This window comes from Penicillium brevicompactum (genome assembly GCF_028827555.1).
Source record: "Penicillium brevicompactum strain IBT 35665 chromosome Unknown utg000002l_segment0_segment0, whole genome shotgun sequence".
In the NCBI taxonomy this organism is placed as follows: Eukaryota; Fungi; Ascomycota; class Eurotiomycetes; order Eurotiales; family Aspergillaceae; genus Penicillium; species Penicillium brevicompactum.
Window position 1 is genome coordinate 1965827 of NW_026623205.1, and position 25665 is coordinate 1991491.

General features: G+C 48.7%; 9 protein-coding genes across 9 annotated transcripts; 4 read left to right on the forward strand and 5 right to left on the reverse strand.

The window, feature by feature from the left end:
• Nucleotides 1-120: 120 nt before the first annotated feature.
• nctB (negative cofactor 2 transcription regulator complex subunit NCB2) lies at nt 121-770 on the reverse strand (the record flags this gene model as incomplete). Its single annotated transcript, XM_056952701.1, has 4 exons — nt 121-240; nt 306-565; nt 670-696; nt 749-770. 4 exons carry the CDS (start codon nt 768-770, stop codon nt 121-123), a joined length of 429 nt encoding a protein of 142 aa, XP_056814393.1.
• Nucleotides 771-1618: 848 nt separating this feature from the next.
• N7506_003407 (SDR family oxidoreductase) lies at nt 1619-2534 on the reverse strand (the record flags this gene model as incomplete). Its single annotated transcript, XM_056952702.1, has 4 exons — nt 1619-1655; nt 1705-2075; nt 2128-2441; nt 2495-2534. The coding sequence occupies 4 exons, from the start codon at nt 2532-2534 to the stop codon at nt 1619-1621; spliced, it is 762 nt and encodes a 253-aa protein (XP_056814394.1).
• Nucleotides 2535-3557: 1023 nt separating this feature from the next.
• N7506_003408 (zinc finger CCCH domain-containing RNA-binding protein) lies at nt 3558-4255 on the forward strand (the record flags this gene model as incomplete). Its single annotated transcript, XM_056952703.1, has 2 exons — nt 3558-3858; nt 3927-4255. The coding sequence occupies 2 exons, from the start codon at nt 3558-3560 to the stop codon at nt 4253-4255; spliced, it is 630 nt and encodes a 209-aa protein (XP_056814395.1).
• Nucleotides 4256-4656: 401 nt separating this feature from the next.
• Nucleotides 4657-6559, reverse strand: N7506_003409 (sugar porter family MFS transporter; the record flags this gene model as incomplete). The annotated part of the gene is made up of 2 exons (XM_056952704.1): nt 4657-5843; nt 5902-6559. 2 exons carry the CDS (start codon nt 6557-6559, stop codon nt 4657-4659), a joined length of 1845 nt encoding a protein of 614 aa, XP_056814396.1.
• Nucleotides 6560-8306: 1747 nt separating this feature from the next.
• On the forward strand, nt 8307-12615 carry N7506_003410 (uncharacterized protein; the record flags this gene model as incomplete). Its single annotated transcript, XM_056952705.1, has 2 exons — nt 8307-11436; nt 11480-12615. 2 exons carry the CDS (start codon nt 8307-8309, stop codon nt 12613-12615), a joined length of 4266 nt encoding a protein of 1421 aa, XP_056814397.1.
• A 559-nt stretch (nt 12616-13174) lies between these two features.
• N7506_003411 (fungal specific transcription factor domain-containing protein) lies at nt 13175-14850 on the reverse strand (the record flags this gene model as incomplete). The annotated part of the gene is made up of 4 exons (XM_056952706.1): nt 13175-13418; nt 13482-14236; nt 14356-14564; nt 14649-14850. 4 exons carry the CDS (start codon nt 14848-14850, stop codon nt 13175-13177), a joined length of 1410 nt encoding a protein of 469 aa, XP_056814398.1.
• A 2070-nt stretch (nt 14851-16920) lies between these two features.
• Nucleotides 16921-20241, forward strand: N7506_003412 (uncharacterized protein; the record flags this gene model as incomplete). The annotated part of the gene is made up of 2 exons (XM_056952707.1): nt 16921-17430; nt 17491-20241. 2 exons carry the CDS (start codon nt 16921-16923, stop codon nt 20239-20241), a joined length of 3261 nt encoding a protein of 1086 aa, XP_056814399.1.
• An 87-nt stretch (nt 20242-20328) lies between these two features.
• N7506_003413 (NAD(P)-dependent alcohol dehydrogenase) lies at nt 20329-21657 on the reverse strand (the record flags this gene model as incomplete). The annotated part of the gene is made up of 4 exons (XM_056952708.1): nt 20329-20631; nt 20691-21277; nt 21359-21387; nt 21485-21657. The coding sequence occupies 4 exons, from the start codon at nt 21655-21657 to the stop codon at nt 20329-20331; spliced, it is 1092 nt and encodes a 363-aa protein (XP_056814400.1).
• Nucleotides 21658-22948: 1291 nt separating this feature from the next.
• N7506_003414 (cytochrome P450) lies at nt 22949-24681 on the forward strand (the record flags this gene model as incomplete). The annotated part of the gene is made up of 6 exons (XM_056952709.1): nt 22949-23026; nt 23080-23221; nt 23278-23663; nt 23716-24332; nt 24380-24456; nt 24506-24681. 6 exons carry the CDS (start codon nt 22949-22951, stop codon nt 24679-24681), a joined length of 1476 nt encoding a protein of 491 aa, XP_056814401.1.
• Nucleotides 24682-25665: the final 984 nt, after the last annotated feature.

Sequence of the window (25665 nt, forward strand, 5' to 3'; positions counted from 1 at the left end):
ACCATAGAAGTAAAAAAAAAAAACAAAAACAAAAACAAAGAAACACCAGACCCCAATAATCCGGGTAACACAAAACGCCCATCCTTTTCGCTCTATGGCCAGCATGAGTCTTCAGCATATCTATTCCGGAACCGAGTTGTATTTGTCGGTGGCCGATCGGAACAGCTCCTGCTGCTGTCGCAAAAGCTCCTCTTCAGTCAGTCCACTTTGTTCCATTTTGCTCTGCTTCTTCTCTCGTGACTACGAGGGAAAACAATCAGCACTCTGCCCCTATGTTTGGAAGACACCTGACACGGGAAACATACCTTCAACTGCTGTTTGTGTTCTTCGGCAACGGCGAGGACATCGGCGATGTAATCACTGAATCCGAGATCCCGAAGGGCCTTCTCCACATGTTCACAGGCAATCGTCTTCTTGGCCTCCTTCTCACTGATATCATTTGCTTCGGAGGAGATCAGAGTAATGAACTCGACACAACACTCCATCAACAGGTCCCGCGCATCCTTGGAGAAGGTCTGACCGGAGCTGGGTGGGAGGATCTCCGTGATAATCTTTTGGACGGTTGCTATCGCACGATAAGTTAGCAAGTCACGAACAGCGGATGTGGGGCTGCCAGTGCACACAGCAGCACAAACACCTCAAACAAGACAAGGATAGATCGGAACATACCTTTGGGTAGCGACAGGTCATCGTTTGCTAGTCAAACAGGGTCAGCAGGCCGCACGCGCCAAGAGTCCACATCACTTACAGTTGAACTCACGATCCGACATGATGAAGAACTGAACAGAGGGTTCCAAGGGTGACCGTCAAGGGAGAAAAAGCTCGAGGGAGATAGCCTTTGATTTCTTTGGTCTTTCTGCGTGGGGCTCAAAGATTCCAAGGCCAGTCGCGCGCGCCGGAGTTAAGTACATTTTCTTGCCGGCAGAAAAAACTCACCCCCACCGCCCTGGTCCACTTATAGCTCGATTTTTTTCTGCAGCAGCTCTTCTTCTTCATTCACTCTTCAACCTTCCTTGGAAAGAAGCTTTCAAATGAGATTGACTCTTTCCAAAGCTCTGCACTAATGGTAAGTTCTTGCTTGAATCTCGCTTTGCCTCTTTATTTTTACCATGATGAACTTTGCTTGTCGCCCCTATCATACATTCCATGGTGACCTTACCTGTCTTTACCAAACGGACTTTCTGAAAACAAATCTCAAATCTGCCTCATTGCATCACACTTCGAATTCTTCGAGCTGTTGCTAACTTTATTTGAAGATTCAGACACAGACACAGCTTGTAGCTCGGAACTTGATTCCACTTGCCGTGAACAATTTGGGAGGACTGGAACACACTACAATCTTGTATTTAAAAGGTACGCGCAGGATTTTGTCATTTTCAATTTCAATTACATGATGCACACCTTTACATTCCATGCTAAACATGAAGGTGCAATGCACCTAATGCTTCTAAAATGTATTGCTTTTCATCTTTCGACTGACTTGTAATCAATCACTGCCTCAATCCTTGCACATTGTTCTTATGGCGATCAATACTGACTTGCTATAAAAGATCTACAGATATCGACTCCGTATATGGATGAGAAAGAAAAAATTTTATACTATCTTCAATCAAATTTACTATTCCTGGAAAGCTCCGAGTTCTTTGTCGTTCCACCTGCCAAGTATTAGTACAACCCGTGTAGCCTGTGTGGAACCCAACATACGAGTAGAAGTGACCACTGATCTCCTTGGGCGCATCGAGGACCAGCTTGGCCATAACATGACCAGGCTGCTCAGGCTCGAGGAGCTTGCCGTCCTTGTGGACCCCGGTAAACTTGGAGTGCATCTCGGCATCCAGGTTGGTAGCATGGTCTTCCCGCAGCTCGCGCTGCATCTCGGTGTTGACCATGCCAGGTCTGATGGACACCGAAGTGACGTCGGGCTCCTCTGCACCCAGACTCATGGCGAAGTGGTTCATCGCCGCCTTGGTGGCACCGTAGAGAGCCCAGCCACGGTAACCAGTGACTGCTGCACCGGAAGATGTGAAGATAATCTTGCCCTGAGACTTGCGCAGTGCCGGCAGAGCTGCTTTGGCCTGTGACATGTGAGTTAGTACTGAATGCGAACTAGAAAGTTGAACCTCGTACAAAAGCAACCAAGCTCATAAAGTTGATCTCAAAGCCTTCTCTCCATTGCTGTGGATCCGCCTCGGAGATTTTTCCAACCTGGCCGAGAATGCCGTGGTTGAGGACCATGCCGTCGAGCTTGCCGAACGTCACGGTAGCCGTATCAACGGCCTTTTTGGCAATGGCAAAGTCTGCAAGATCTCCGTTCACGACGGCAACTTGGTCGCCATATTGCTCCTTGAGCTTCTGCAAGGGCTCAACACTGCGGGCGACCACCACGACATTGTGGGATTGGGGTGCCGAGAGGAGATACTTGGTCACGGCGAGACCAATGCCTGGAGGTGGGATGTTAGTGATATCCCCGCCGATGAAATTTGGTGGCTATTACCTCGAGAGGCTCCTGTGACGATGATTGTCTTAGCGGCCATTGTATGCTGTAGTGGATGTCAGCGGCGAAATCTGAGAAATACCAAAACCACCAGAAAAATTGCAGATCATGACGGTGATCGTGGATATAGAGTCGATAGTACCAATCAAGTTTGACCAGTACGCGTCTCTTGGATTGACAGAAACCTTCCCTATGGTGCCAAGCGGCCTGCTCTAGAAAGTAACAACCACATCAACTTACTTTGGAATAAGTTCTTGCAAATATCTGCTCTGCCGTGTGTATTGAAGATCACAGCCAGGCTGAGATCGATGGAAGTGGTGCGGGGCTTATTAATCGGTCACGACTTTTGAGTGGGCATCCATCAACACTGGGGCATCTTACGACATTGTTTATATTTACAGGTTGGAGACAGATAGTATAAGACTATCCCTCGGCAAGTGGTAGTGTTATGTCGGCTGTTATATATCGCCATGTGGATCAAATAACCTGCATTGGGGTGTCTTCCAAGGTTCACAGTTGGGACCTTGGGCATCCTGATATCCAAGCAAATCAAGAAGAAAATCCACAGAGAGCCCGGAGAAATCCCAGAGATCATGACACTACAAGCACGACCGGCACCGACTCGAGAATATGGTCAATGTCGAAATCGTATTAGTAGCTTGATAGTCCTTCAAAGGATCCGTCCGTGGTATGGCACCGTGTTGAACGATTTATGCACTGTCAAAAATGTCATAGAATCCATTAAAAAGCCTCGCATGGAGAGACCAAATACTGACATGGACACCAAAGATTCAGAGTCTCATAGACTGAGGATTGGAGAACCAAAAGCGACGAAGTGAACGGTCCGATATTGAATTGCTTGGCGCTTAATCAGCAACGAGCTGCGCGCCACTGGAGCTCTCCAGAAACTTCAGGCATCCGATATCATCCACGTCTCAAAGCAACTCCGGTTCTCCTTCCTCCCTCCCGTCGTGTTCCTCTCACCTCTCACCCGACGAGAGACTTTTACCCGAAATCCTCCCTTCAAACACCCTCAAACCGACTCCGAACCCAGTCTACAACCATGGCGAACTATCTCGCATCCATTTTCGGTACCGAGCAGGACAAGGTCAATTGCTCCTTCTACTACAAGATCGGCGCCTGCAGACACGGTGACCGCTGCTCCCGCAAGCACGTCAAGCCTTCGTACTCGCAGACCATCCTCATGCCGAACATGTACCAGAACCCGGCCTACGACCCCAAGAGCAAGATGAACCCCAGCCAGATGCAAAACCACTTCGACGCCTTCTACGAGGACGTGTGGTGTGAGATGTGCAAGTACGGCGAGCTCGAAGAGCTGGTTATCTGCGACAACAACAACGACCGTGAGTACCCATACTTTTGATCCCTTTGAAGCTTCCTGACAGATCACTAACATCCTGCGCCGCGATAGACCTCATTGGCAACGTATACGGCCGATTCAAATACGAAGAAGATGCGCAGGCAGCGTGCGACGCGTTAAACTCCCGCTGGTATTCAGCGCGACCGATATACTGCGAGCTATCACCGGTTACGGATTTCCGAGAAGCCTGTTGTCGGCTGAATAGTGGCGAAGGCTGTGTGCGTGGAGGATTCTGCAATTTCATTCACCGGAAAGACCCGTCAGACGAGCTGGACCGCGAACTGCGACTGAGCACCAAGAAGTGGCTCAAGGAGCGTGGCAGGGATCCGCGCAGCGCTTCTCGCAGCCCTAGCCCCGAGCCCACCCGTCGGAGGTACTAGGAGCATGCACATGTTCACCAACCTTGCTTAATCTTTTGTTTCTGCACATCTGGTCTTTTCTTTTTGGCGTTCGGCGACTCAGTCGGTGGATTGTTTCCACTTTCCTTTGCGCGGCGGAGCGTCTAGGGCATGGGGTCTCGGTCTTGACTTTTGCCGATTGGCATTTGCGTTCTTGTCATGATATCAGGCTTGCGAGATGAATAAAACTTAACTCCTAGTTCGTGTACACTGATGTTCTGTGTAGTGAGATAGATTTCAAATCGTTACCACGATCGAGGTCTAGGGTTCACGCTGAACCCGACCCACCATTTGATTCTAGTATGTATGCTACAAGTGACCGTTATAATCAACATGATTGACACCTATATCCCGTGAGCAAGACAGCACACTCGGCTGATATCTCAATCACTCGCCCTCTGTCCCCGCGATTCGATGGCTATGGCTGTCGGTCCAAAGTATCGTAGCAGCTCGCGGTCAACCTCCGGGCCCGAAAGATGAGGCATCTCCCAGCTGTGCTTAACAGGGGAGATACCCTTGGCATGGGCACTTGCGAACACAATATCAAGTTCTTCCAGCGTGCGACCCTTGGTCTCGGGGAAAAAGAAGAACACGGCAGGAATGAGGGCAGCATTGAAGACCGCGAACATGATATAAGTCTGATAGCCCAAGTTCTTGAATGCCGGCGGAGTGATCATCACAATCAAGAAATTGGACATCCAGTTAGAGCTGGTTGACAGTGCATTTGCCTGAATTCGAATACGCAGATTGGTGATCTCCGCCGGGTATAGCCAAGTCATGCCCAGCCATCCAATGGCGAAGAACGAATTGAAGACGAACAAGAAGACTGTGGCTGTTACTCCGTAGCGTGTCTCGAGTTTTGGAGCACCATTTTCAAGCTTTGTCCCTGTTGAGACAGTGCCAGCGAGGATCGCCATCGAGACACTCATCCCAAAGGCTCCGATCATCATGAGTTTTCGACGGCCCGTTCGCTCGATCAGAGGAAGAGCGACGAGAGAGGCGAGGAAGTATTCGGTACCGTTAGCGGCCGATAGAAGCCGCGCCATATCAGGTGCAAAGCCAAGAGAGCTCTCGAAGATCATCGTCGCATAGTATGTGACCAAGTTGATTCCACACATTTGCTGGAAGAACTGAGAAACCATCGCGAGTACTGAACGGCGAAGATTTTGCGAAGGACCATTGGTGAGAAGCTCTTTCATCTTGAACCCGCCACCACTGCTTTGGACCTCGAGGGCTTCGGTGATATTTCGCATCTCCTCTCGTACCAAGGGATCATTCTCTTCCTTGTCAAGCAATCGGGATAGGACATCTTGAGCCTCGGTGCGTCGACCTTGCATAGCCAGCCACCTTGGTGAATCGGGAAGGAAAAGCACTCCGATCATGACGATGATTGTAAAGAAAGATTGAAACATGAGGGGGAATCGCCAGCGGACCGATCCTGACAGAAAGTAGAACCCGTAGTCCACCCAGTAGGCGATCATGACACCGCATGAAATCAGAGCACCCGAAAGCATGATGAGAATACCTCGTTGATGAGGGCGGGCACATTCGCTTTGCCAGGTTGGTATAGCTGTTCAGAAGCATTGTTAGCCAGGATGGTCAAAGATAGGATCTTCCAATGCACATACATGCTGTGACCATTCCATTCCCGATACCACTAACGATGCGACCACCAACAAACAAACCATACTCGAAGGAGGCAGCTTGCATAATAGTACCAATAACCATAATAGAGGAGCCCCAGAAGGTCGAGGACTTGCGGCCCCAGGACTCTCCATAGAACAGAATTATCAGAGATCCCATCCAGCATCCAATCTGATAGATTGCAACACCGGCAGCCTGGGTATTGGCATCACCGGTACAGTTGTTAGGATCAGGAACCGTATTTGCGGGACTATCAAGCCAACATAGATCGTTCGCCCGTTCTCGCGGTGTCATGAGGATTTGGTTCTTCTGGAAATCGTCTAGAGTCAACAGGGCGCTCAGCACACCCTGGTCATAGCCGAACATCAGAAAACCACAGCTTGCTACGAACCCGATGGACCAATTCAGAGCAGTCCCGTGTAGGCGAGTTCCTCCGAGCTTCCACTCGGGGAGATCCCCCATCTTGCTGATGAAGGCCCATCTGCCAGTGGAAGCGGTTTGTTGACGCTCATACTGTATGCGTTCTTCTTTAGAGCCTTGATAAGAGGGTGCAACAGATGAATCAGATTCAGCGATGTTCAAATGCTCCGAAGTCCCTTCGAGCGACTTCTCAGGCGAAGCCTTTTCTGGCGAGGTCGACATACTGTGGCAGGCTCGGAGGGAAAGAGTGATATGAACCTCATACTTGCGGAGATTCTAGTACTGCTTTATACCTCACACAGAGCACCCAATTTCACCATTTGCGACGAGCCTTGGCCATGACCAAAAACCCGAGGATTGTGCTCGTCGCCTGAGACTCCATGGTCTCGCCAAGGCCTGGGGCGCGGCGGACTTGGCTTGCTTCCGAGGGGCGGAATTCGCAATTCGAGCAAGCCGAGGCACTTGCCAAGGGGATCTGCTTGTCGGCTGGGGGGGTTATTCTCCACTAAGATGATCGGGCGCGGGGATGCCGAGAGCTCAGCAGTTGTCGCCGTGCCCGAGTGATATGAACCTTGCAACGAACCGTCCGGGAATTTCCTCGGGTGACCAGGCTCACGCACCCGATCCTTCCATGGCAATGCATGTGTGATTTTTTGGGTCCAGGTAGACTTTGGATGGATCTCAACCTTTCTGCTTTGGACTTGGAGGAGAAGAGGAGTGTGTCACATTTCGCACCCTCAACCGAGATTGGTGTTCATATTGGATGATTCCCCGCCATGGAATAATATTGGTATCCGTCGGGTGGCTTGAGAATTGAGAATTGTGGCCATGGCTAACGTCATGGATGCTTGGTCCCAAGAAGAAGCCCGGCTGGGTATTCAGCCCAAGAGGTAAATCAAGGAATGCTGACGCCTAGAAGGTTGGAAAGAAGTGGTTTCCCACGTACATTTGATCTGATTGGCATGAATGGCACGAATGGAATAGATGGTGGGAATGTAGATTAGGAAGGTGAAGCGTCTCAGCCCTAAGGGAAAGTCACCCGCTCCACCAGAGACCTCGAAAGCCACTGGGCATTGCTTTGAAACCCTTCCGGTCTTGTCTTGACTCTATGTCCAATCTCCGTACCGAGCCGCAGTGGGTGCGAAACGTTTCCAGGGTTTGATTGATTACACCTTGATCTTGGTATGATTACTGGAATGAATATTGGGGATTGAAGTGGCCGTTGAGCCAAAAAGTCATATCATGATGATGATAGAGCACATGGCTGCATGGTCTAATCTGTGACAAGGCTAGAGAGAGACAATAGCATGTTAGAAATACAACACTGGAATGGAAAAGGCAAAGAGATTCAGTAGTACGGCGAAGAGAAGAAGAAAAATGATGACCAGGGGGAGCTGCAAAAGTAGAGAGCTTTGTGGGAATATCGGCAGCTTTGACTCCACCTGCAAGTCTCATGGATTTCGTTTCTTTGTGTTCGTTTTCTTCTTCTGGCCGAAAAGGGGGAGGTGACTATCCATCAGACACCTGGGCAGGTCCATCAGTACGGAGTAGATAGCGGCACTATACCCGATCAGGGCCTGGTAGGTCTGGAACAACTTGGAAAAAAGAAGAAGATGGTGGCAGAGGCAGTGATATTACATCCAGCCAATAGGATCCATGGATGTATGGATTCAACAAGTCCAAATGTCCCGAGGTCGTGCTCGACAAAGGAGCCGGATATATACCGATTCTTTTATATCCGGAGAGGGCTAAAAGGCTCCGTATCACATGACACGGAGCCTAATGGGTGTGTCCTTCCGGGGCATCTACACAGCTCAGTAGATCTGGAGCTAGCTCCATTTACATCCGTCAAGTACTTTGCCGACATCCGCGTGGAACGCCTCTGTATCTATACTTAAAGAAATTATTCTATCTCTGTCAAAATGTATCAATCCTCTATTTCACTGTTCTGGCTGACCATTGTCTCGCCATGGCTTCTTCGCCCCAATCAACCGAAGATGCTTCCCTCTCTTTCCAATCTCAGCAAGAAATAGATGAAAGTGCAGCTACTGTCTCTCAGTATGAGACCGAGGGAAGTGCAACGCCCACCATCAACAGCACCACCATTGAGCCCGACTTCAATGAGAAAGCCTCGAGCGTGCCTGCAGAAAAGCCGAATGCAGATGACTGGGCATTCGCGCACAGAGTGCACCGCTTGAAGGAGCGAGAGATCGAGGCCGGGCTCCAAGGTCGTGAACTGGGTGTCACCTGGCGAAGTCTCAATGCCGAAGTTCCTGCAGCCGATTCCGCTGTCAATCACAACGCCCTGTCCCAATTCGACCTGCTGCATCACTGGAGGACCTTCCGCCAAAAGCCCCCACTGAAGAAGATTCTCTCTGACAGCCATGGATGTGTCAAACCCGGCGAAATGCTGTTGGTTCTGGGCCGTCCCGGATCTGGCTGCACGACTTTGTTGAAACTCCTGGCGAACCGTCGGGGTGGCTATACCGTGGACGGAGATTTGCTGTTCGGGACAATGGACCACAAAGAAGCCGAGCAGTATCGAGGCCAAATTGTGATGAATACAGAAGAAGAAATCTTTTATCCGACTTTGACAGTTGGTGACACGATGGACTTCGCAACCAAGAACAAAGTCCTGTCCCACCGGCCATCCGATCTACCCACAGCGAGAAAATACCGAGAAGACTCGAAAGAGTTTCTTCTCGAGGCTTTAGGCATCTCTCATACAGCCAATACCAAAGTTGGAAATGAGTATGTTCGGGGTGTATCTGGTGGCGAAAGAAAGCGTGTCTCGATCATTGAGTGTCTGGCCACTCGCGGTTCTGTGTTCTGTTGGGATAACAGCACACGTGGTCTAGATGCAAGCTCAGCACTCGACTGGACAAAATGCATACGATCATTAACAGATAACCTGGGCCTGGCATCTATTGTTACCCTCTACCAAGCAGGAAACGGCATTTACGACTTGTTTGACAAGGTTTTGGTGCTGGATGAAGGGGAGGAGATCTACTATGGCCCTATGACTGATGCTCGACCTTTCCTCGAAGGTGCTGGTTTCATGTGTCGTGAAGGTGCAAATGTGGCAGACTACCTCACAGGTGTTACAGTGCCTACCGAACGCGCCATTCTACCCAATCATGAGAACTCGTTTCCTCGCACAGCCAAAGAGATTCGAAATCTCTATGAGCAATCACCGACTTTCAAGCAAATGGTACAAGAGGAAGAAGAGTATCCGACCACTGTCGCTGCCAAGGAACATACCGCAGCCTTCCAAAAAACCGCTGCACTGGAGAAGCACAAATCTTTGGGTAACAACAGTGTCTTCACCGTCAGTCTATACCACCAAGTGCTTGCCTGTGTTGTTCGACAATATCAGATCATTTGGAACGACAAAGCCACTTTTGCGATTCAGCAGATCTCCGCCCTCATCCAATCGCTCATCGTCGGCTCCCTATTCTATGACGCCTCAGCAAGCAGCTCTGGACTTTTCCTCAAATCCGGGTCTATCTTCTTCGCAATCCTATACAACGGAATCTTGACTCCAATGTCTGAAGTCGTTGATTCTTTCACTGGTCGCCCTGTGCTCATCAAGCATAAGCATTTTGCACTGTTCCACCCAGCCACATTCTGCTTATCTCAAATTGTTCTTGATGTTCCCATCATCCTGTTCCAGGTCTCTGTTTTTTCCTTGGTTCTGTACTTCATGACAGGGCTTGATATGGATGCCGCCAAATTCTTCACCTATTGGATTGTTTTGTTTGCTGTCACTATGTGCTTAACGCAAATGTTCCGCGGAATTGGGGCTCTTTTCTCGACTTTCGATGGCGCCTCAAAGATCTCGGGATTTCTTGTCACTGCGCTGGTGGTCTACGCGGGATACATGATCCCGAGACCGGAAATGCACATGTGGTTTGGATGGATCTTTTACGTAAATCCTATGGCTTATGCCTTCGAGGCTCTTGCTGCCAACGAGTTCCACGGCAAAATCATTCCTTGCGCAGACAACAACCTCATCCCGAATGGCGAAGCATACCTGAACTCCAGCCATTCAGCATGTTCGGGTGTGCAGGGCGCCACGATGGGGGCCAATTTTGTCACGGGTGACCAATACCTTGCTGCCCTCGATTATTCCCACGGTCACATATGGCGGAATTTCGGTATCATCTGGGCATTCTGGGCTTTCAATGTTATCATCACTGTGGCCTTCACTATGTCATGGAACGACAGCTCCGAATCAGGATCTTCACTATTGATTCCCTACGAAAAGCGACACCACCATGCTCGATCTACGGACGAGGAGTCACAATCTGGACCTCAAGGAGCCACCAAACTTGATGAAAACAACGACAACCCTGGGAACTTGGCACGCAATTCTTCGATTTTCACCTGGAAAGATCTCACCTATACCGTCAAAACACCCACGGGAGACCGGATCCTTCTCGACAAAGTGTATGGCTGGGTCCAACCTGGCTCACTGACGGCATTGATGGGGTCCAGTGGAGCCGGAAAAACTACTCTGTTGGACGTGCTCGCCCAGCGCAAGACGGACGGCACAATTCACGGATCTGTTTTAGTCGACGGTCGCCCCCTTCCTATCTCATTCCAACGGTCTTCTGGGTACTGCGAGCAACTAGATGTCCACGAGCCACATGCCACTGTCCGCGAAGCTCTTGAATTTTCTGCTCTTCTACGACAACCGAGTCATATTCCGAAAGCAGAGAAGTTGGCCTACGTCGAAACCATTATTAACCTCCTTGAGCTTCACGATATCTCGGACACCCTGATTGGTCAAGTTGGTAGTGGTCTCAACATCGAGCAGCGGAAGCGGGTGACCATTGGAGTCGAATTGGTCTCCAAACCCAAGATCCTGATCTTCCTTGACGAACCGACATCTGGACTGGACGGTCAATCCGCGTTCAATACCGTCCGCTTTTTGCGCAGACTTGCCGACCACGGACAAGCAGTTTTGGTGACGATCCATCAGCCTTCCGCGCAGCTCTTTTCCCAGTTCAACAACCTTCTCCTGCTGGCAAAAGGTGGGAAAATGGTGTACTTCGGTGAGATTGGTCAAGATGGCTCCCGTATCAAAGAATACTTCGGTAATCTTGGAGCACCATGCCCCCCCTGGGACAAATCCCGCAGAATATATGATCGATGTGGTCTCGGGAAATATTCTCCCTGGAGTCGAATGGCATCAAAAATGGCTCGAATCACCAGAGCACAAGTTCATGGCCAACCAACTTGACAAGCTCGTTTCTGATGCAGCTGCTCAACCTCCTGGGTTCGACGATGACAACAATGAATTTGCGACCTCGCTTTGGACACAGACAAAGCTAGTCACCCAACGAATGAGCGTTTCTATGTACAGAAACACCGACTATGTGAACAACAAGTTTGTTTTGCATATCATTTTGGGTCTTTTCAACGGATTCACTTTTTGGAAGATAGGTGATTCCGTTTCCGATCTACAACAACGGCTTTTCGTCATTTACAACGTGATTTTCATCTCACCCGGTGTCATCAGTCAATTGCAACCGCTTTTTATTGAGCGTCGTGAAATTTATGACGCTCGCGAGAAGAAGAGTCGTATGTATTCATGGAAGGCATTCGTCACTGGCCTCATTGTTTCGGAATTTCCTTACCTCTGCCTCTGCGCCGTTTTTTACTTCGCCTGTTGTTACTACACAGTTGGTTTCCCGACCGCATCTAGCCGTGCTGGAGCATCATTCTTCGTGATCTGGCTCTACGAATTCATTTACACCGGCTTGGGCCAGGCGATTGCTGCCTACGCCCCGAATGCAACGTTTGCTGCTTTGGCGAATCCATTGATTCTCGGTACAATCTTCGCTTGCTGCGGTATGCTTGTCCCGTACAGGCAAATCACGGTCTTTTGGCGGTACTGGCTCTACTACCTCAACCCGTTCACGTACGTCACAGGGTCTCTACTTGTCTTTGGCATCCACGACGTGGAAGTCAATTGTAAGGAGAACGAACTTGCAGTTTTCGACCCTCCCAGTGGGCAAACTTGTGGATCTTACCTTGCCTCCTTCATGCAAGGGGAAGGGTCCCGAACCAACCTCATCAACCCCAATGCCACGCAAAGCTGTCAAGTCTGCGAGTACCGAAGTGGAAACGACTACTTGTATGGCCTCAACTTGAACAAATACCTCGACGGTTGGCGCGATGCGGCGATTGTTGTTATTTTTGTCATCAGCTCCTACGGTATGGTTTACTTGATGATGAAGTTGAGGACAAAGGCGTCCAAGAAGGCTGAATAGCCCCAGAGCTGCTTCATATCGGGAGAGGGTTTAGACCTGCCATTGCCGTCGGGTTTTTGTTTCTGATCCTCCCTCATTTTGAATTCTCTTTTGTTTTAGATACGGTTTTATCAGACTGTCCTTCATTATTCTGTTTTTCTTCATTTTTGTCCTTCTCCTGGAACTCATTCTCATCACTTCTATTCATGTTTTGGTCTTCCTACTTATTTTTCATTTCAGTTCCCATCCTTTATTACTATGATTCCATTTCTAATACAAAGAGCCCTCGCAATATATATATATATATATTTTTTTTTTTTCATACTTGTTCATTTAGAGATATGGGAAACTGCCTGGAAAGAATACCATTGGTGATTATACGTCGATTCAAGGGCTTAAAATGGATGATCTCGGGAGCATTCATGGATGTCACAAACCTTGGAAGAATGAATCTGAAATTCAATGTGCTGCTCGAGACCTCAGAAACACCATTATCGCCAGAGACTAACGTCTTCAAGCTGCTGATACAGGAACTCTCTGTCTTGGAATTGGTCATCATTTTTTGACTCTTCTTAAATTATCATGTTGTACTCATGATTGAGACGACACTCTCTGCAACGTCAATCAACTCCTTAACAAAGGATTCCAACTGATCCCTATGAGAGGACTCCTCAAAATCAGATACATGTGCAGAAATGATGCCTATAAGCCTAGGAACATCGGCAAGAAGCTCATAATCATCGACAGCTGACGGGGACGCAGGGTTGTCGAGGATATTGCTACATACGAGGCTTGACGCAGCGAGCAGGTTGAATAGCACCAGCCTGATTGGTAAGGAAGATGTGTTAGCTCAAGTCCAACCCAAATCTACTGGAAGGGAAACTCACCAACAAGCACCCTTGGTGAGTATATGACATGCAGACCGCAAACTCTTCAAAGAACATCGACTAGCTTCGACAGCCAGAGCAATGCTACTTCCAACTGCAGGCCCCGTTCCCTGAAAGATCATGTTAGACTGTAAGCATCGGCTACTAGCCTGATGAATGATCGCCACGCAGTAAAGATAATCAAGTCGGAGGAGCAAACCACGTATTCTGAGATCCACCGGGTCCATGTTCATTTCGTAGAATGTAACATTTGGGCGGCAATTTTCAGGAACAGCGATGCGCCATGCCTCCAAAGAAGCATCTAGTGTCCGAATATTCATGAGAAGCTCCATATTGGATTTGCGGAATGCAGCTTTTGAGTAGAGCGACTCGTAAGCTCGGGACTTGATTTGGCTCAATTTGATGTCAATTGGGAATAGGAACGTTGGATGAAGTTTCTCGAGTGGCAAGCTACTTGTAAAATCACTCGAAATCGTCTCGAGATATCGCAATGAGACCGCGAGATCGCAGTGATCGTCATTCAGAGCAGATGGCTGGCGTATTCGAAGACAAAGCTCCTTATCAACTGTGTAGCAAACCCAGAACAAGTTTCGCAGATGTGTGCTCACACCATCTGATTCAAATTCAATATCTTGCTGATTGGAAGATTGGGTAGGCCATTCGTGATGGGCGCCCATGTAGAAGACAAAATGGGCTGCAATCGAATTTGTCATGGCCGCGGATTTCAATTTGCCAGTGTAGAATTGTGACAACAGCTGAATAGTTGGGTAATTAGCTTGATACTAGAGCGGTTTTGATATTCGATGAAAGAGGAAAGTGGCAGGACAACGGAAGGGCCCCCGGGGAGAAAGCAGAAAGCCGGACGAGGACTGACCAAAAGAATGCAAGTCTGAAAGCCATCAATCGTGGGTACCTCGGCCATCGAGGGCAGTAAATGCCCAATCACAGCGATGTAAAGACGGCAATCTGATGTAGAAATGACTCGATGGCCGAAAGGAACCAGATGGGCAAACATGCAAAGCGCCATCACACATGCCTTGGCGTTTGTTTTGTGAGGATGGCGATGACCAGCTGGTTCGTAGGCTAGTTTGAGTGTTCGTTCAAATAGACATGGATGCAATATGGGAAATGTTGCTCGCATGATGGATCTCATGTAAAACGACGCACAATCTTCCACGAGCGCTCGATCTGGTAGAACTGTGGCATCAATGTCCTGCAGCGTGGTAGGAACATCAGGTTGCAAGGGGACACCACAAGACAAGTTTTGATCAAAGTGGTCCCTACATAGCCTGGTCGCCGAGAAAAGTTCTCCAGCCTTGAAACGAGCCCATTCTTGATCTATTGCCGGGGAGCCATACAAATGCATCATTGAACGGAGAGTCAGAATTGGTGAGATAGTACCAGGGGATACCCTATCGTCGTGATACCTTGTGGCAAGACTGCCGTCATTGCGAGGACTTTCACTGGCTTCTGAGGCTTCTGAGAGTCACTAGTCAGAGAAAGTTCAAGTCTCAATGATCAATATAGCTCACTATCTTCACTTGGCTCACGTGTCTGTTCTGACGATTTGGATGCGCGCGGTGGGAAGGGGTGCAAATTGTGCCTTTCATAGGCGCATCTGGTCTTGTAGTGTTCACACCAGAAGCAACAGGGTACGGCCCCCTCGCATTTGATCTGAGCAAAATTAGAGGGTCTCGTAAAAAAAGCAGTTGAAAAATCATAACTATACCTTGCGTTTCCAGCATGAATCGCAGGCAGAAACCTTTTGACCTCTCCGAAAGAGACCCCGACTCATATCTGTGGCCCTTTGTTCAAATTACTCTCATGTGAGCAAGTTTTGAATTGTAGCTGGCAGGATACCAAGATCGAAAGGAAGCCAGTATGACATGCTCAAAGTCTCTTTTAATTTTAGCCAGTACTGTTAGTCTTTAATAGTGGTTGGTCAGACACGATTTGGGACCCAAAGAATTCTCGGTTCCCGGCATTCGATTGCCTTCAGGATCTACAGAGTACAGATTAGGCCCAGAACTTGGAATAAATTCAAAGTGATGGCTTTTTCATATATGCAATGGATCTATACAAATTCTCAAATCCTAAAGAAACCCCCGAGGTCTGTAATAATTGCAAGTGAAGAGAAATGTCTCGGAATTACTAGGTATAGATAGTTGGTAAGACTCAATTCGAGCAAGGCCTTGGAGATTCAAATGTTGGCTTTATGGAAAAGGAAAGCTAAACAAACAGAACGTCCACGGGTGGTTTGATACTAGTAAAGCGCTTGGAATTGTCCTGTACGGATACTCCGTACTCCCACAATGACACTGTCCCGTTGGAGAATTACCACTCAAGGCTGAAGACCCGAGGAAGGTTATCATGACGAGGTGCCGGCTTGATCGGTGCCCGGCTTCATCGGAGCCCGACTTCGTCGGTGCCCCGGCTTTATCGGTCCCCGAGGGGTCTTAGTCCGACTTCAACTCGAACGTCTGGCCTTCTCTCAGCTTTGTGTTTGTCAGAGATCTGATTGACCGGTGTCCGAGATGTCAATCCGTTCAAAGATTCCGGCTTGGTCTGCCGAATCTAAAATTTTCAAATCCTGGCCTGGTCCATCAACTCCGGCTTGGAAGATGGCTGAAAGACACATGAGGTTGTATATCCGAAAATCCGAGGCGGATGCAGATCATGGCTGCCAGATTGGTCAGGCTCCCAAGGTAAAATTGACTAGAATTTCTCTCCCTTCCTCTCTCCTTCTCCTTCCATCTCACAATACTCCGTACACTACATGATCCTAAATCTCTGCTCTCCTCGATACAAGGGTATGTGACCAGAAACAAACAGCAAAACCAACCGTGGAATGTGCATCATGAGAACACTTGAATCGACGAAGCACGACTAAGAGCCCACCGCCAATGTTATTACGATTGGCTAAATGAAGATATAATAAATATGAGAGTTGTGAAGCTTCTGTCTACGTTCTTCGATTGTGTGAACTAGTCAGGCCCACCTTTGTCAGGGAGGTTGTATCATTACTTACAAAAAGTACCGCACCCTATGGTTGGCACGCCCCTGCACTTACCCCTCGAGGGCATGTTCTCACAAATATCATATCCAACGATGCAATGACACCATGAACAGCATTCGTTCCATATCCTTTCGGTTGGAGCATGCTCATTCAGCCCGGAAGCTGCGCCCGTAATATACGCGCCCACAAAAGTGACAGCAGATCTTCAGTACACGCTGATTGGATCCTACTGCACGCTCTGCATAATAAGCGCTGAGCCACGTCAGTGAATTCACATTTCTTTTTCTTGTGGCTAAAGCACAGTACTGTCCCCTCTTCAACTCTCTTCACCTAGTCCTTCAAGCAATTTCATCTCACCCCCCAGAGAGTTTCCAGAAAACCCATTTGAAAGACTTCGGGCAGACCCGAGGCGGGCTTTACACGATGCCTTTCTCACGCTCGAAGTGCAACCCTTTGAGACTCTTTCGATCCAAAAGCAAGCAAAAGAAAACGAATTCGGTCGCTGACCAAGGGTCTACCGCCTCAACCAATCATGCTCTGTCCTCGGATTTGGAGGAGAAAGACACCGAGGAAGGGCCCGGTGCCGGAGAATCTGACGATCTGTTAGCAATCGCTCATCAAAAGCTACTCCAGGATAAAGAGACCGGCCCTATTCTCAAAAAGGCGACCATAATTCTCAGTGAATCCGGCCTGCATGTTGGAGCCAATGGAGTCCTCGATCTCCAACAACTCCACAAATCTCTCGATAAGAAGGTCAATGAACTGCAGGAGAAAGAATGGGAGATCTCGATAGATGGCCATTATATCAACGTCAAAGAGAAGCTTTATCGGGCCATGAAAAATATCTTGGTGTTGAAAGATGTCATCACCACAGCTGCGTCGGCGTGTCCTCCCGCGGCAATCGCTTGCGCTGGCGTGACAGTATCCCTGATGGTGAGTTTTACATGGGCTGTTGTACTGCATTGCGACGAGCAGATGATAACCCTCCATCAGCTTATTATCCGAGCACATGATCAGAACGACAGCCTTCTGACAGGGCTCGAAAAGACCTCGGATTTGCTCCCTCGCCTATATCTGACAGAAAGGCTTTACATGAAACCGAACACGAATCTTTCAGGAGACTTTGTGAGCAAGTTTAAAGCGGGGCTTGTCTCATTGTACTCCAAAATCCTTGAATTCCAGGCCCGAGCACTATGCTATTTGAGCGAATTCTGGTTGATTCAACTTTCAAGCAATATCCTCAACCAAAACCAATGGGATGTTTTGACAAAGAGCATCTCAGACCAGGAGACTGAAGCTCAGAAATTCACCAGTCTCATGGAAGTGGAAGAGAGGAGAGCGGATATGGGCGTGCTCAAAGATACGATTTCGAGTGACTTTGAAGCAAGGTTCAAGAAATTCCAAGGAGCGCAAGCCAGTTCGGCTCGAATTAAACAAGTAAACAAATTGCTTGAGTCGCTGCACACTTGCCCTTACCGAGATCGAAAAAACAGAGTCAGTGATCGTGTTCCGGGTACATGCGAATGGTTCACCAGCCATCCCCTTTTCCAAACCTGGGATAAGGGTGATGACTCCCGCCTCTTGTGGCTTTCGGCAGACCCAGGATGCGGGAAGTCCGTTCTGTCCAAATTTCTTGTTGACGAAGTACTTCAAAGATTCCAGAAGAGGACAGTTTGCTACTTTTTCTTTCGAGATGACTTCCCGGACCAGAAGAGATCATCCATCGCACTTGCCAGTATCCTCCGGCAGCTCTTTATCGCTTACCCGCATCTTCTCTCAGACAAGGTGCTTCATCAATTTGCCGCTGGTGGCGAAACCTTACTACAATCATTCATTGATTTATGGGAAATCCTTGTATCCGCCACAGCAAGTGTTGAATGCGATGAAATTGTTTTCGTGATAGATGCACTGGATGAGTGTGCTGAAGAAGACCGATATCAACTTATTGGAGCGGTCAGAGACCTTTCTTCTAAGTCGAGTAACAACACCTCCGGGTTCAAATTCTTCTTGACCAGCAGACCCTACGGCAGTATACATGAAAGATTTCGACAACTTGAAGTCGCAGTACCTACAATACACCTGAAGGGGGAGGCTAATGCTGAAGTTGAAAAGATTGCTGGAGAGATCGCTCTTGTGATTCAGCAAAGAGCACATGAGATCGCCATCCAAAAGCTGCTTGAGGAGGACGAGGAGAAGTTCTTGCGTGAAAAACTCACTGAAGCCAAAAATCGAACCTATCTATGGGTTGCTTTGACTCTCAACTATATCGAGAGTCTTGATGGGTTCACAAAAGGGAGAGTGCGTGAAACAATCAACGACAAGATCCCTCAAACAGTCAATGAGGCATACGGTAAGATCCTGAACAAAAGCAAAGATCCAGCCAAAGCAAAACGCCTACTCCATATCATTATGGCTGCAAAGCGACCACTCTCTGTGGAAGAATTATCTCTAGCTCTTGCAGTTGATAAGAAGATCAAGTCCAGTGAAAGTTTTCGTGAGAACGTGGAGCCTCCACAACGTTTCAGATCGACTCTGCGAGATATGTGCGGGTTAATTCTTGTTGTCGTCGATGACAAAGTCTACCCCCTCCATCAGACTGTTAAGGAGTTTCTTGTCCCGGGGACTTCAGATAACCTTCCTTCGGATTCACTGAACTCGGAATATCCAAGCAAATGGAGGAACTCACTTTCCCCGGCCCAATCAAACAAAGTTCTTGCAGAGACCCTTACCTGGTACCTCGATTGTGATTGCACGGAAATCGGCCTAGACATTCTCTTGGACTACGCTACATCCTTTTGGCATCATCATTTCCGTGATGCTTTTCCTTGTGACGAAAATGATATGTCAACAATGGGATGCCGTATCTGTGCCCCCAACTCCGAGTTCCAGACAAGGTTCTTTGGTGAGAAGGCGGGATTGGATTTTCCCCAAAACCCTGACACTCTGATGGCTGCATCATCTCTTGGACTAGAATCTGTTGTTCGTCAGCTACTGAGCAATGAGTCCATTGAGGTAGATTCCAAAGACTCCATGGACCGAACTCCACTTTATTGGGCTGCTTCACAAGGCTACGATGCAATTATAAAGCTACTTCTGGAGACTAATAAGTTAGACCCGGATTCAAAAGACTCCAGGGGCCAAACTCCACTTCATGGGGCTTCTTGGAACGGCTATGAGTCTACTGCGAAGCTGCTTCTGGAGACCAACAAGGTAGACCCGGATTCAAAAGACTCCAGGGGCCAAACTCCACTTCTTGGGGCTGCTTGGAACGGCTATGAGTCTACTGTGAAGCTGCTTCTGGAGACCAACAAGGTAGACCCGGATCCAAAAGACTCCAGGGGCCGAACTCCATTTCATGGGGCTGCTTGGAACGGCCATACCTCTACTGTGAAGCTGCTTCTGGAGACTGACAAGGTAGACCCGGATTCAAAAAGCTCCGTAGGCTCAACTCCACTTCATGGGGCTGCTCGGAACCGCCATGAGTCTATTACAAAGCTACTTCTCGATACCAACAAGGTAGACCCGGATTTAAAAGACTCCGTAGGCCAAACTCCACTTTATCGTGCTGCTGAGGATGGCTACGATGCGGTCGTGAAGTTGCTTCTGAATACTGGAAAAGTTGATATAGAGGCCCGTGCCTCTGAATCAGGTCTCACTGCATATGAGGTCGCCGAGCAACACGGTCGTCTGTCCACCATGGCTCTCCTAGAGCGATATATGACAGCTGGCCAAACAGTAATTTAAGGCAATTTTTTCATGTTTGTAAGAGAATGCCATGTATTTCAAATACATTTGCCTGCACCTCTCAAGAGCGGCTGGTGCCTGTGAAAATCACAGGTGCTGGTGGTTTACCAGCACATAACGATACCGAGCTTGTCCGCCTTCCATGTCAGCGATAGTCTGATTTGCATCTTCCATAGGGCGCTCCTCAATCCATGGTTGGATGTTCTTTTCGGCAGCGAGATGCAGCATTTCACGGATCTCATGAGGTGATCCGATGAGAGATCCTGCCAGAGTGATGCCGCGGTGAATGAGTGCAGGAATAGGAACTGGTAGCGCGCCACCGTCAGGTACTCCAAGCTGGACGAAAACTCCATTTGCCTTGAGAATGGTGAAGTAATCTCCAAGAGGCATCTTGTATCATATCCAGGTTAGCTTGCAGACTGGGTGATCCAAGAGCGACTTTGACATACCTTTGGAGAATCCACAGTTGAGATGATAAGATCCAAAGTCGCCGCATTAGACTTGGCCCAGTCCACCTGGTCCTGGGTCGAGATATAGTGATCAGCCCCCAACTTCAAGGCATCTTCTTTCTTACTCGAGCCACGAGAAATGGCAACCACTTGATCAGCGCCCAGGGCCTTGGCGAACAAGAGAGCAAAATGTCCCAGTCCTCCTACTCCGATCACGCCCACCCTTTTTCCCGGTCCGCAACCGTGTGCTTTCAATGGAGCATAAGTCGTGATACCAGCACAGAGCATTGGCGCAGCGGCAGCAGACGATATTCCATCCGGGATCTTGATGACGAAGTGGGAAGGACAGCGGTTATACAAGGCGTATCCACCATAGGACTTTTCGCCGTTCATGAACACGCTGTTGTAGGTTCCCGTCCAGTGCTTGGTGCAGTACTTTTCCTTGCCCGTGCTGCATTCTTCGCAGTGATCTTTTCGCGATAGACATGCGTCACTTTGAGCACCAACTCCAACGCGGTCACCGACTTGAATATCTCCGACAGCTTTGGAACCAACCCGAATTGCGGTACCAACGATTTCATGACCAACTGTAAGCCGAAAATTGAGAGGTCAGACATGGATAATGGAGGGAGTAAACACGATAGAGCTTCGTTGACACAAGGATGTACTTACCACAGCAAGGGTAGTTGGTAGGGCTCTGTGAATGAGAGTAGTCAGTGCCTGCTCTCAAAGTATCCAGTCCCCCCAGTTACAAGGGAAGTCAAAGCAATGCAATGCAAAGCAAGGCCACTCACCCATCCACTTCGCAGAGTGTGCATATCCGTGCCACACACGCCACAGTGTGTAATTCGGATATCAACATCCGTCTCTTCCCAATGCTTCGGGGTAAACTCCCCCAAACCATTTTTCCATCGGCAGCCCGAGAGTCTAGGCCAAGCCACCCTGTAAACTTTTGGTCGGTCGACATTCTGTGGATTTTTGAAACACTCATGCTATGGGCTCATTCCGCTGGGAGTGAGCTTTTATAAGCGCACGAACAACCCAGACTGATGTATACTTCTTGTCATAGCCTTTTCCATTGCTAACTCCTTGTATTTCCGTTAACCCTCGAGAGAAAAGATACAACGTCATAAATGCCTCGGCATTTTTACTACGGATTTAAAATTTGGCCCAAATTGCCATTGTACGAAATTCCAGTAAAGCTAGTTTCCAGCTGAAGAAGATCATGGAGTTTCGGACTTATTCGGGATTTGCCGCAAATCCCTAGCTGCAAGATCAGATCCACAATGCACAGAGTACTGAGAACATCGGCATATTCGGATATACGTTCGATTTTCAGATTCGGCTTAAACGGACATCGGAGCCCCACATATAGCGCCGGATCTTGGATGACCTCGGAATTCCCGTATGGTGACCCAGAGAATTCATCTTCAGGAACAGGTCTAGCGCGATGACTCTATAAAGTAATTCAGCTTTGGTTCTTTTCGCTGTTAATCATCTGTAGTGCGCCAGCAGCCGCGGGAAGCTACTGCCTGGCCATGGATGTCTGAATGTTGGGTCAGATGGCCGCCCAGGCTAGATAGCTCTCTCTCTCTCTCTTCCTTCTTCTTTCTTTCCCCGGTCGGTTGTTTGCTTTGACAGTCTGAATTTACTATTCTCTCAGTGACTCCTTGTCCAGGTGTCTTTGCCAGTAGACCATCCCTTTCGTCATTGAAGCAACCTTGAAGGCCCAGCATGTTCACGCAAGCTTCATAGATGTTGGAAACCCCGAATACCTACACATATGGCCTTGAGATACTACCCAATAAATGGGATCTTGGACGTTGAGTAGATCTCCCATATTCTCCGCACATGTGTACTTTAGGCCCCTACACGACGGGGATCATCAAGGTTGAACCTGATGAGCTCCGCCAATTTTCCAAGTTAACAAAAACAGAAAAATCAGGGACAACTGAGAGTTAGGAAATGGAGATATCATTATACTACTGGCCCTAGAGGCCCATCGGTGGAGAATTCTCCGACCCAAAGGGTTTAGCAAAGCCGCGCAAAAGCCGCTCGGGACTGTCGATCCTCGCTCTCGGGTGTTCGCCAATCGCCGATCGACAATTACAAGGTACAGCACTTGGTTGGTCGGAGACTGGCTTATATGCCGACCGACATTGTGATGACTTCATACTGTGCCACTTGAACAGATCACGAAATATAAACTGGCTGGTCTTTTGCCCAGACCAGGCTCAAATAATCAACCATTTTCGAACATGGAGAGTCTCTACCAGACATTATTCTCCGTTCTTGTCAACCACTGGTCGACATGTCTTATTGGGGCTGTGTTGTTGGTACGTAGAGTCGGTGCCCCTCATTAAAAACCTCCAAGCTGAACAATACCCAGGCCGTTGGGCTTTCAAGGCTTACAAGCCCCTTGGCTCATTTACCGGGCCCTGAAATCTCCAAATGGACCAGTGCGGTGTACGCGTATCATTATTTGAATGGGAGAATCCCACAATATATCCATAGCCTTCATGAAGAATATGGTACGGATGGGTTCCCGTGGTCAGATCAAGGGGTGTTTTATGCTAATTACCAGAAGGTCCTATTGTACGGGTCGCCCCTGACCATGTTGACGTCTGCGACACCGAGGCTGTGAAAGAAATTCACAGAACAAACACTCGCTTTCTCAAAACAGATTTCTACCGCAAACTTGTTGCGGGTGCTGCGCACAATGTCTTCAGCACGACAGATCCCAAGTTCCATGCTCAACACCGACGTCTGTTGGCAACCCCTATATCGGACTCATCTCTCAGTCGACTTGAGCCTTTGATAGCCAGTAGGGTGCATCTGACTGTCAGCAAAATTGCTGCAGAGATAGAGTCTCGCGGGGCAGCGGATGTGTTCAAGTGGTGGCTCTTCATGGCAACTGATATCATTGGCGAGCTCAGCTTCGGAGAATCATTTGGAATGCTAGAGTCTGGAAAGGTGAGTGAAGGATGACGGAAGCAAAAAATTCCAATATTGACCACCATTAAAGAAGAACCAATACAGTCTCGACATGGAAAATCTGTCATCCTCTGGCGCAATTCGAGTCACATTCCCAAGTTTGATCAAGATCGCAAGCTATGTGCCGCTGCCAATTTTCAAAGCACCCGCAGAGTCAGGGAAGCGTCTGGGCATGTATTCGGCGCAGTGCGTTCGAAAGTATCAAGAAAGTCTCGCCCAAAATCCATCTGGTGCGAAACCGACCTTATTCACCAAGCTGTTTGACACGGAAAAGAGCGGAATGTCGTTCTCGGATATCCGACAGGAGGCACAGGCCTACATTGTTGCAGGAAGCGATACCACTGCCGTGTCACTGACTTATCTCACCTACCAGGTTTGCAAGAACCGTCGCGTGCAGGAAAAGCTTGTTGCCGAGTTGGCAAATGTCCCCGAGCCCGTCACTGACAGAACCCTCCGAGATCTGCCCTATCTCAATCAAGTCATCAGCGAAACTTTGCGTCTGTACTCGGCTGTTCCCGCGGGGCTGCCCAGACTCGTGCCAGAGGGAGGCGCCTCGTTCAATGGATTCCATGTGCCTGGCGGAATCACGATCGCGACTCAGTCTTATAGTCTCCACCGTGATCCTGCAATCTTCCCCGACCCTAACAGGTGAGTTGAGTGTCCCTAAATCCCCCAAATTGTGCTGACAGATACAGCTTCCATCCGGAGAGATGGGAAACAACTACCAAAGAGATGAAAGATGCCTCGCTGGCGTTTGGCGGGGGCTCAAGAGGTCAGTCAAGCATATTTCCCTGACATATTCACCATGCTGACCGTCGCAGTTTGCCTGGGAATTCACCTTGCACGCATGGAGCTCCGTTTGGCCACTTCTCTGTTTTTCCGAGCATTGCCCAATTCACGGGTCTCATCAAAAGAGGGCATGTCACCGAGTGACATGGAGATGTCATCCACCTTCTTGATGGCTCCCAAGGGGCACCGTTGTCTTATCGAGGTTTGAAATCGGGAGCGCATCTTGATGAAGCTGGTATTGATGGAGTCTTTCTCTTGTGAAGGAAATGGAGAGCGTAATGCAATATCTATGCAACGAGACTATAACTCTCTGTGATTCAAAATGATTTGTAAAGACACAGCAGAACTTGTCAATCGCGTGTGAGTCGAGCGAGTCGCGTGCTATTATGTACATCTTCCGAATCTATGAGAAATGATGAGATCCCCGGTTCAATTCCCGGTGTGAGCAAGGATTAATCTTTTTTATTTTCGTTTTTGGTCTTGTTAAGACCTTGTCCGAGGGCGCGAATAGCATACTTCGAAGGATATCCCCGGTGATATGAGAGGAGTCAATTTCGAAGGATGGAGCAATCGAAGGCCAATGTATTAACTGACTGACACCCAAGCAATTCCTGTGTCTGCCTTGCGAGTCTGCATGGTGAAGAAGTACAAACGACACTAAGCAGAAGGGCCCGCAATATGCCAAGCTCGGGTATTGGGGAGCGCAGACCTTCTCTGCTTATCGTGACATTTGGCCTACCCAGTTGCATGATCAAGGCATATTATACGTCACACAGCTTCTAAGATGGTACCTACGTCAACATGCCTTGAAACAGACCCAATTTATGATCTGCATCGGGCTCTCCCGAACCAATTCTCCGTCTTCAAGGTCTAACCATCAGCTTCAATTCCCTAGCCACTCTCAGCGTTCCACGGCGAAAGTGAAACTAATTCTGATAGTGGTGCGGAGTCCTGCATTCTTTATCAAACCCCTACACACCAAGTGTCTTGGCAGCATGGGATTGTCCTTCAGCAAATTGGCCCATTTCCCAAAAAGGAGATCAATATGCAGATCAAGGGTCCCTGTGATTTTTGGCCCCAGTGGGGAGCTCACAATGGGGCCAATCCCGCTGATATGCCTCGTGTGGCATAAAGACGCTAACTCCCCTCTTCGTTTCCATTTCTTGGCCCCAGCTTCAATCTTCAATCCCCA